Genomic DNA, 10602 nt, shown 5'->3' with positions numbered 1-10602 from the left:
TTGACTGCAAATTGCATGTCTGGTCTTGTGAGAGTTAAATATTGTAGCTTCCCTGCAAGAGACCTGAAGTAAGAAGGGTCTTCAAATTCTACATCTTGATTGGGCATTCTATGCAGTTGGATGGGTAGAGGAGTGGGCATAGGAGCACAATTCAACATTCCTGCATTTTCAAGTAAGTCTCTAGCATACTTTTCTTGATTTAAAAACAGACCTTCTGGAGTGAATGTTGCTTGGATCCCGAGAAAATATTCCATGTCTCCCATATCTTTCATTCTGAATTCCTTCCTTAGAGAGATCAAGAGATCATTGATTAGAGCTTTGTCATTCCCTGTGAGGACCATATCATCAACGTAGAGCAACAAGAGCATGATACTTCTGTTTCGTCGATAAACAAACAAAGATGGATCTCTTGGGCTGCAGATAAAACCAAATTTCAGCAAGTATGAGCTAAATTTATCAAACCAAGCACGAGGGGCTTGTTTTAGGCCATAAATAGCCTTGTGGAGTCTGCAAACATAGTCCAGGTGAGTTTTATCTTCAAAGCCAGGCGGCTGTCTCATATACACCGTCTGTTGTAAGTCGCCGTGAAGGAAAGCATTCTTCACATCAAGTTGCTTAATGTCCCATTTCTCCACTGTTGCCACATGAAGGATCATCCTTACAGTTGGAGTCCTTACAACAGGGCTAAAAGTTTCAAGAAAATCAACTCCTTCCTCTTGTTCATAGCCTTTTGCTACTAGACGAGCCCGGAGTTTGTCTAGTGTACCATCAGCTTTAATCTTAGTCTTAAACACCCATTTGGAGCCTAATACATTTGCATTTGCAGGAGCGGGTTCAAGACTCCAAGTTTTGGTTTCATGACAAGTGTCTATTTCTTCAACCATGGCTCCATTCCAGCCATCATGCTTTAGTGCTGCAGTGATGGTTTTAGGTTCTTCAGGAAGACCAGTATTGGCGAGAAGAATGTACCTCGGGTTAGGTTTCACAATTCCGGATTTAGCTCTGGTGGTCATTTGATGAGCATTGCTGGTAGCATTTTGCGGAGACCCTAAAGGAGGGAAGTCTTCTTCTGTAAATAATGCTGAGTCTACAGATGAGGACGATGCCACTGTTGAATTTTCCTCTGTACTTGAGCCTGTTGCAGAATTTGACGTCTCAGGTTGCGATATAGGTGTGGGCTCAGTTGCTTGTGCGACAGTTTGATTCAGAACTAGTGGAGCTTGAGTGTGTGGAGTAGTGACTGCTTCAGTTCTGTTTTGTGAGATAGAAGACTGGACAGGGACTTCCACATCATAATTTTGTTCAGATGAACTTTGCTGCCAGGCTGATAACAGAGGAGTTGTAGCAGGTGGCAGAAAGGATCTGTAAGTATCCTTATATGGGAATCTTGCTTCATCAAAGAGAACATGCCTGCTAATGTAGACACGTCCAGTAGGTGGGTGAAAGCACCTGTACCCTTTGTATTTTTCATTGTATCCCACAAAGACACACAATAAGGATTTTGGATCGAGCTTGTTCTGAGCATAAGGGCGCAAATAAGGATAGCACGCGCAGCCAAAAACTCTTAAGGCAGTATATATTGGTGCTTTGTTGTTCAACATCTGATATGGGCTTATCATTGAGTCATGAACAGATGTTGGTAAGAGATTGCTCAGAAAATTTGCTGTAAATAGAGCTTCCACCCAGAGATGCTGTGGAAGATGGCCCTGAAACAGCATGGAGAGCCCTAGTTCAGTAATATGTTTATGTTTCCTCTCAGCAAGACCGTTTTGCTGTGGAGTATGTGGACAAGAGATGAGATGTTTGATCCCACACTGCGCAAAATGATCCAGGAATTGTTTGTTGACAAATTCTCCACCACCATCACTCTGAAACATTTTTATTCTCTGACCATATTGAGTCTCCACCAGCTTTTGAAAGGTTTTGAATATGGAAACAACATCAGACTTCAACTTTAGAGGATAAAACCAACTAAAACGAGAATAATTGTCAATGAAAACAACGTAATAACGAAATCCTTGGACTGACTTGACAGGAGAAGGACCCCATACATCACAATGCACTCTTTCAAGAGGCTTAGTAGCTTCAAAAACAGACTTAGAGAAAGGAAGTTTGCAGACTTTTCCTAACTGACAGGACTCACACATGGCCAATGTGTTTTTATTGACTGAAATAGCTTTGATAGACGACAGATGCTGAAGAACTTGATGGTGAGGATGCCCCAATCTTCTGTGCCAAGTCTCATCACTGGTACTCTGCTGCCTGGATGAGTAAAAAGCCGTAAACTGGGGATTCTCCAACCGATACAACCCTTCATGTTTGCTTCCCCGACTTAGAATTTGCTTTGTCTGTTTGTCCTTGATGTACACAGAGTTAGAATCAAAGATGAATTTACAAGGGTAATCATCAGTTAATTTAGACACAGAGAGTAGAGATTTAGTAATCTCTGGGCACACAAGAACATCTTTTAATTGTAGATTACCTGACATTGCTGGTAAGGGAATAGATCCAATGTGAGTAATGGGAAGGAAATCTCCATTACCAACAACTATCGCATCAGACCCCTCATAGTTTTGTACCTGATGCAGATTGTTTGGAGAATTTGTGACATGATATGTTGCAGCTGAGTCTGTAATCCATTCTCTGCCTCCATATTCTGTGTGATCAGACACTCTCATTGCAGCTAAAGCTTGAGGTAGTTCTTCTGGCTGGTAGTGCTGATCAAACCGTTTATAACACTTAGATGCTGCATGACCATACTTTCCACATATTTGGCAGGTTGGTCTTGAATCAGTGTAGGCGCCACCACCAGAGAATGAACCACGACCACTGTTGTTGCCAAATTGTTGGTAGAATCCTCTGCCTTGTGTGGAGTAGGAGTTTCTACCTCTGTAGCCACCTCTGTTCTGACCTCTTCCACGGTTAGAGTAACCGCCTCTATCAGTAAAGAAAGCTTGATGTGGAGTCACTTCAGGTAAAGAGTCATATTGCTGAAGTTTATCGTCAAATCCAGTGAGCTTAAAGAACACATCTTCAAGACATGGTCCAGGAAAGTGGTCCATAGAGTTTTCAATCACAGCAAAAACAGGCTGATATTCCCTTCCTAAACCATTCAGAACACCATAAATCTTTTCATGTTCAGAGAGAGGAGAACCAATAGAGTCCAGTTGGTCACAAATGGTTTTCATTTCAGACAAGTACTCAGACATAGATCTGTCTCCTTTCTTGGTTCCTTGCATTTTTCGCTGCAGATCTAGCTTTCTAGTGGCCGAAACCCTATTATACTTCTTGGAGAGGGAGAACCATACCTCATGTGACGATCTAAGGCCATAGACAGCCTTGAGAGCTTCCTCAGACAGAGATCCATAGAGCCAAGCCATCACATGTTGATCTTTTTGAAGCCACTTCAAGTACTCGGGGTTTGGAGCTTCAGTATTCTGGTCGCCGTTGGTAACCATGACTGTCATAGGCGGACGCAGAGCAGCTCCGGTAACAAATCCCAAAAGCATCTGACTTGAGAGAAATTGCTCGAACTGAAGTTTCCATAGCAGATAGTTGTTATCTTTGAGTTTGAGAGTTACACATTGATTGATAGTGAAAGTTGAAGGTGAGAAAGGATCGTTTTGAGCCTCCATAGCTCTGATACCATGAAGACAGAACGTAAACAGAGAGAGAATGACAAAAAAGCTTTTAGCTTGTATATCTCAAGACTGCATCTTTTCTCATTAGTTAAGTTCAGGAGTACAATGCCTTACTTATATATAAAAGAGAGACAAAGGAGATTAGGGTTTTAGGAGTGCCAGCTCACTGATCCATATCCTTGAGAGAACTATATCTGTTTGTGAGCTGGATTGAACTAGGAGACAAAACTGTACTTGTTGTTGCAGAGGGAGCTCTGTTCTTGGTCAACATTACCGTTGGATTTGTTGACTGATCTTTGGGCTTTATGGGCCTTGCATTCTGATGGGTTTGTGTTATATTCTTTACAGGTAGACTTAGTTTCTTGAAAACCTTGAACAAAAGTTTGTGTTTCACAATCTTTTAAATCAAAAAAAAAAAAAAAAATTGTATCATGTGCCAATAAAAATTATATGATCAGGACATCCATATTATATAAATACAAGCAAAAGAAAGAAGTATGATCTTGCAAACATTGCTCCATTATTGGGTAACCAAAATCTCAAAATTATTGGTTTGAATCTCAAGAAGCTTTGAAAAGATGAGGAAGACAAATGAGAAATATGCATTTGGATGTTCTTGGTTGTTTTTGCATTTTCTTTTTCCATGACATTGAGAAACACCCACTTCCTCTTTTCTTTTCTTCTCGAATTTCTTTTGTCATCATATTTTGCTCCTTTTCTTCTAACTTCACATCCTTCAAACCCCAAAAACATAAGTAACTATTTTTCAAAAAGTTAATTGGTTGAATAGTTCAACCAGTGATATATATACAAACGTGCACATATATAATTAGCATTTTCAAACCTGGACTATACACAAAATCATAACATGGGGTCCAATGAAGATTTTTCATGAAATAATTGTAACATCGAAGTTGGATGATACTGTTTTGTTTTCTATGATGGATACTACTATCACGTATCGTATGACCATTTGTCCTCTTTAATCAAAATATCATGGAAGAAGCTAAATCTTAACAAGGATACAATATTATATGTATAAACAAACAAAACTTGGAGTCATATCATTGTCTCTTCTATGATTAAAAAGAACATTATACACTGCACATTTATGTATTTGTGTTTTCTCGTATTTTGTGTAAGAATCTAATTGCACAAACGAATGCAAAGTTTATGCAATTATTACGTACGTACCTTTGCATGATTTCAATTCTTTTAAATCGCCCAATGCAAAATCGTACCAAAATTGATAATCATTGTTAGAAGTTAATATATTGTTCTCATAGGGCCATAACTAATGAGTAATATGTCCTTTCAAAATTTAATTCAAACATAAAAATACCTAGTATACATAACTTATATGTAACGAATACTGTCATATTTTTTACCCATTTTTCACAATATGCTAAAACCAGGAATTATTAATTAGAGCAAAAATTGTATATCATGTTACCTCTTGTTGAGCTTTCAACTTTAGTGCATACTCAACATGCGAATCATCAGCTTCCACCTGTCTTTTCGTCGATCTCTCCATGATCGGCGTCGTCTTCACTGCACTAACATTTTCCGGTGCACTAACGACATCTCGTTTTGACCCCACAACTTTTTTTTCTGCTAAAAAAACCCTCAAACTCTTTTTAGTTACAAATAAACCCAAAACACAAAACCACCTTTATGAAATCGTTAACAATCACCTTGAATAAGAACAGGATCGGGAGTTTTAGGATCCTCGTGGATGATTCTTGGAATGTTGGGATTAGGATTAGAAGGTAAAATCATGAGTGGAGCATGCTTGGTGGATAAGTTTCTAAAAGATCTTGAATTTAGGGTTTTAGAAGACAAACACTCCAAAGGAACTTCACCAGACAAAGGATTGCAAATATACTTCTCTGCTTCGTTCCATTTCGAGTTTAGCTCAACTCCTTCTGGTTTCAACCAATCCCAATTCTTCTTGTACACTGTTTTTTCTTGCAATGCTGTGTAAGCAAATAAAACGACAGAACAAACAAAAAGGTTATTATATTTTTTCTCTGTTCTTGTTCATAATCATAACAGAGCTTCTTTTTATTGTTATCAATGAATATAAACAAACTAATAAAGTGTAATATAATGAGGTAGTTGTTGATTCAAATTTCAAGAAACGGTTATCGAAACGTGATGATTTTGTCACAAATGTCTTTTTGGCAACAAATTTCTACACTATACGAAGTAGCACCGAATTTATTGGTTAGACATTGAAATTGGCAAATTTTTAGAATCATATAGGTCGAAATTCTCTTAAGATTCAATCTTTGAGAATCATGAAAAGCTTAGTATTATTATATATATATTTTTAGAAGAAACTTACCCTTGAGTGCACTAGTGAAGGAATAATTTGATGGGTCAATCTCATCTGTCACAAAAATTCAAATTTCAAAACATATTTCTAAGAAACAATTAGCATTAAAAGCGGTTATTATATATTTATCACCTTTGAGCGAGTAACCGGGAGAAGAGGCAGTACTAGAGATGGTGAAGTTTGTTGTACAGGACGTCGACTTGTGGTCCTCTCGGAAGCTTCGGATACAAGAGGCAGAGAACCTTCTAGAACTTTGATCTTCGCGAGTTAAATGGCCTTTTCGTGCCCATTCTCTTAGGTTAAACTCAAGCTCTTCGCCACGCAAAACCATTTGAAATGAATGTTTGTTATGAAAGAGCCAAGGTAAAGCTAAGGATGATGGAGAGAGGGAAGAAATGTACCTTTAAATTCTAAAGGGATGGTTGAATTTTTTTATTTCTTTAAAATATTGACTTTTTTTTTAGTACTTCTCTCATCTTTAATTTTGTTTCATTATATTGGGTATTTTCAAATAAGTTATCTCGAAAGTTTGTAAGATAGTATATGTTGAATCTTAATTGGATGACTGACATATATTAAAAACATCTCACAATAAAGTTTTAACTTTTTTTTTGTCTTTTGTTTTTTGGTTGTAATCCATATATAGGAAACAAATTCACTTGGCATGTTCCATTTTTTTCTCGAAAGGTTATGATCAATTAGTTCTAGTTTCTTTTTCATGTTTTTAATTTGTATAGTGACAGTTAAAAATAATGGAATTGATTATCTGGACAAGAATGATTGATTTAACATATTTGGCTATTTCTTCCTGTATTTCAAAAAAAAAGGATTTTCAGATAAGAAAATTAATAATTCTCAAATGTGAAAATTTAAAAATCTTATATATTTTTAAAAATGAATGAATAAAATTTTACAAGTATAAGATGCATGTATCTGAAATAAGTCATCTGACTGAAACCATTATCTACTAACTTTTCCGATGTAGATCTCAGTGTTGGGGTATATATCATCGATCCCCTTTATTTAACTCCAGAGTCTTCAAAAGTTTTAATCGTGAACAGCATCAATTTCAGCTCACGAGGCTTCATCATCATCTGGAGAACTCTTTACCATTTAACGACCATCCAACACTGTAAAACAACGAATTTTGATACCAAAATAACCTCGAAGCTGATATATATAAATTACCAGACACCAAACAAACCCGCTTACCCGATTTCGAATTTGCTTCAAACATACGTTTGTCAAATAGATCTCACCACTTGTAAAGAAACCAAAATCATGTCTTAGCTGCTTTCAGGATATTGCATATGCGTACAAGCTTCCTGCCAAAAGAGTTAAAAACATTTCGAGTTTAGCGGTTTTGTTTTCTGCAAAGGATGTTTCTACTGGAATCAGAACATCAAGAAACTTACGTAGCCCGAGAATCAGAGCACCGTTTCCCCCAAGAGGAACAAGATCCTGAATCTTTTCTGGAGAGAAAATTGTATGTGTTACTGCACCATAATCCGAGCTTTGTATAGGTGGTCTTTCCTCCCTTATTTTCTTATCTTCATCTTTCTCTTTGCTGGTAGTTTCTTCATCAGAAATTGTCACCCTATGCACGGAATAATCTCCGTCTGAAATCCAAAAGCTTTTCGTTCCTGCAGTGGCCAAAGACCATACAATTGCTTTAAAATAAGGAAGTTTCGATATCAAATGCGTCAAAATAAAAATCCCTTTAAAACCGCAGAGCCGAGGAGTATTTTTTACCAACAGAGATTTCAGGAAGAAGGGCTAATTTCTGGACATCCATAAAGCGAGGCAACTGCTGCATATCACAAGTAAAGTTTGATCCGAGAGAATGACGACCAGATACATGCAATACATGTATATACCCGGCAGAGTCCAAGATCAAGAACCTTTTAATGGACAATGCTTGGATAGATATCGCCCTAAGAGACATGACCACACATGTTTCTGATTTCAGATCAGCGCCAACAGCAGCAGCATTTTTCTGAAACGACACAAAGCACATTCTTGTTTCAGAAGATCCTTGTCTCCGTTTACTTAACAACCCCTTGTTCACTGCAACTGGTAACAGGCAAACTTAAAAATATGAATGCTACTACAACTGCAACATTAAAGGCATTACCAAGAAGCAAAATTTACGAAGAATCAGCTCTGGATAACAAACCTAATGTCCATTTTTAACATTTTTCAACCTAGAGTTACCACAGAAATTGCCTTTTTTAACTCTATCTTAAGCACATTGTACCACCAAATCCTTAAATCTGCGCTTCCTCAATAAGGCAATCACATATATAGATACCATTCAAAATCATGATCATTCACATTATATATCACCAAAAACATAACCTTAATAAGATTATCCAAATCTACAAAGCACCACAAGTAACTACCTCTATAGACTTACCATGAACAGCATTTTCCTTCTTCTTCACTTCTACTATGTGCCCATTACGCAATCTCCCATTGTCTTTCCTCCCTTTCTTCAATCTTCCTTTGACTATCTCTCTCAGATTTAAAACCCTAACTCCATCATCTTCCCCCAAAATCAACAAACCCGAGAAAATCCCAATCGACCAAACCGGTCTAACACATTCAATCTCACCACATCTTACCAGCTTCACAACCACTGCATCATCATCTCCACAATTGCTGCCATCAGTCACAACCTTGAGACCAAAGATGAGTATTTTCGAGCTAGAAACCGAATACATTGAGAAGTAATTGGTCGAGCCAACGATTTTAACCGAAACACCGTGGCTTAAATTCAACAAAACCCCAACTTTCTGATCGAATTCGATACCCTTTTGATCACAAATCACTTTGGCTCTCACAAAGCCTTTGTTTTTCCCTTCCCGTAAACCATAGAACCTGAGAAGAAGACGAGACCCACCACGATAAGGACCAGCAACGATAAAGAAGACACGTGGGGAGGCTTCGTTACCGGAATCGTCGTTGGAGTTAGGATTCTGGGAGCGGAGGAGGAGAAACGAAGCAGAGGAGCAAGGAGAAGGGATTAGGGTTTGTGGGTATGAAAGAGAAGGAGTAGAGAGAGGGGAGAGAGAAGGGTAAAGAGAGATGGATGAATCAGATAGAGTTAGGGCAAGTGAAGAGGAGATTGGTTCGTAGAGTATCGATGAAACTTGAGGAGAAGAAGGAGAGAGAGATGGGTTTGGGAGATCAAGCTTTGATGTTCGGACAATCGCCATGAATTGTGTAGCTTGTTGTTGTCGCTGTAATGACACCTTTTTGCATCTGATTGGGTCGGAGAAAACACCAGAAGAATCAAAGTTAGGATCTTTGGAGATCTCTGCTCTTCCTGTTCATCAAATTTTTATTATTATATAGTTTATCTTAAATACTTTAGAAAAATTCATTAAAAAATAATTATTTTCTTAGATTGCTTCGAAATATAAGCGATATTAGTAAATAGTTATTTGAGCCCAGTAAAACTCAATAAAAAAGTTAACTTCATCGCAGGTTTTATAAAGCCTCTTAAGGCCTGATAATTCTTTATTTAAAGGCCCATTAAGCGTATATAAGAGATTTGGTGTAATCTGTAATCACTCCTATAGTTTATCAGATTCGCCCTAATCAATATTTTTTATCAAATAAAATTTTCATATTTTAAATAAAGTACTACGATTAGGGGGTGTTATTGGTTTGTGATTTAAATAGAGTTTTAATGACTTTAATTGTTGTGTAGAACGACGATTCCGGTAACGGGTTAATGACGATTTGTTACCGGAATAAGAATCATTAACCCGTATCTTGGTCTTGGAATAAGTGTTTGTATATGTGTTACCGGAATCGTCGTTGTGAATCATTAACATGTATATGTGTTTGTTTTGTCCGATATGTAAATACATAGTGAAGTTGAGCAGTTATTGATGATCAATATTCAATAGTAATATATATATATTCTCACCTTGTTATTCAATAAGAATCATCCATTACATATACATTCATAAAGTACACTCACAACTATTCTGATTATATGCACCAGTGTCCAGTGATAGTATGTAATCAGGAAAATAGAGTCTACATGAAGTTTTGTAATCCTCTTTCATTTATGTGTTATTTTTAACTTAAGTGTTAAAAATTCAACAATTAATTAAAAAAAACCTTTAATTTTTAATAGTAATATAAAAATATAAGTTTAAAAACATTTTAAGACAAAAAAAGACAAGTGTTAAAAAAATTAAATTATGTGTAAACCATTTTGAACCTAGGACACCTCTTAGGGGTTTAGATGTTGTGTCTAATTAGTTTATACAAAATTTAAAAAATTAACACTTAATAGAAGAACCTTAAAATTTTAATAGTAGTATAAGAATATAAGTTTTAAAAAAAAACTTTAATAAAATAAAAACAAGTGTTAAAAATTTAAATTATGTGTAAACCATATTAGGTTTATAAGGTACTTATGGATTGTAACTACTACTTGAAGACTCGATCCAAGTATTTATAAGGTTTTATAAGGTGTTTTTAAAGGTTTTACAAGTTATTTTAAAGGATTTTTAAGGTTTTTCAAAAGTTTTACAAGATATTTTAAAGGTTTTTAAAGGTATTTAAAATGCATTTATAAGGTATTTATAAAGTATTTATAAGATT

The 10602-nt window shown here is 36.4% G+C and overlaps 2 protein-coding genes across 4 annotated transcripts; both read right to left on the bottom strand.

Annotated features, from left to right (window-relative positions):
• Positions 1–3994: 3994 nt before the first annotated feature.
• On the bottom strand, positions 3995–6750 carry LOC9318304. Of its 2 annotated transcripts, none has more exons than XM_021032880.1 (5): positions 6112–6750; positions 5989–6033; positions 5336–5617; positions 5095–5255; positions 3995–4375 (listed from the first exon to the last, which is right to left on the bottom strand). In XM_021032880.1, exons 1-5 carry the CDS (start codon positions 6308–6310, stop codon positions 4202–4204), a joined length of 861 nt encoding a protein of 286 aa, XP_020888539.1. In that variant the 5' UTR covers positions 6311–6750; the 3' UTR covers positions 3995–4201. The 2 variants fall into 2 exon arrangements, with proteins under 2 accessions (XP_020888539.1, XP_020888540.1); XM_021032881.1 differs by having other exon boundaries at positions 5095–5252.
• Positions 6751–6841: 91 nt separating this feature from the next.
• LOC9318303 lies at positions 6842–9356 on the bottom strand. Of its 2 annotated transcripts, none has more exons than XM_021032878.1 (5): positions 8396–9356; positions 7732–8052; positions 7395–7622; positions 7192–7304; positions 6842–7109 (listed from the first exon to the last, which is right to left on the bottom strand). In XM_021032878.1, exons 1-4 carry the CDS (start codon positions 9195–9197, stop codon positions 7276–7278), a joined length of 1380 nt encoding a protein of 459 aa, XP_020888537.1. In that variant the 5' UTR covers positions 9198–9356; the 3' UTR covers positions 6842–7109; positions 7192–7275. The 2 variants fall into 2 exon arrangements, with proteins under 2 accessions (XP_020888537.1, XP_020888538.1); XM_021032879.1 differs by having other exon boundaries at positions 7732–8046.
• Positions 9357–10602: the final 1246 nt, after the last annotated feature.

Source organism: Arabidopsis lyrata (assembly GCF_000004255.2).
Source record: "Arabidopsis lyrata subsp. lyrata unplaced genomic scaffold ARALYscaffold_3, whole genome shotgun sequence".
Lineage (NCBI taxonomy): Eukaryota > Viridiplantae > Streptophyta > Magnoliopsida > Brassicales > Brassicaceae > Arabidopsis > Arabidopsis lyrata.
This window is presented reverse-complemented; position numbering and strand designations above follow the sequence as displayed.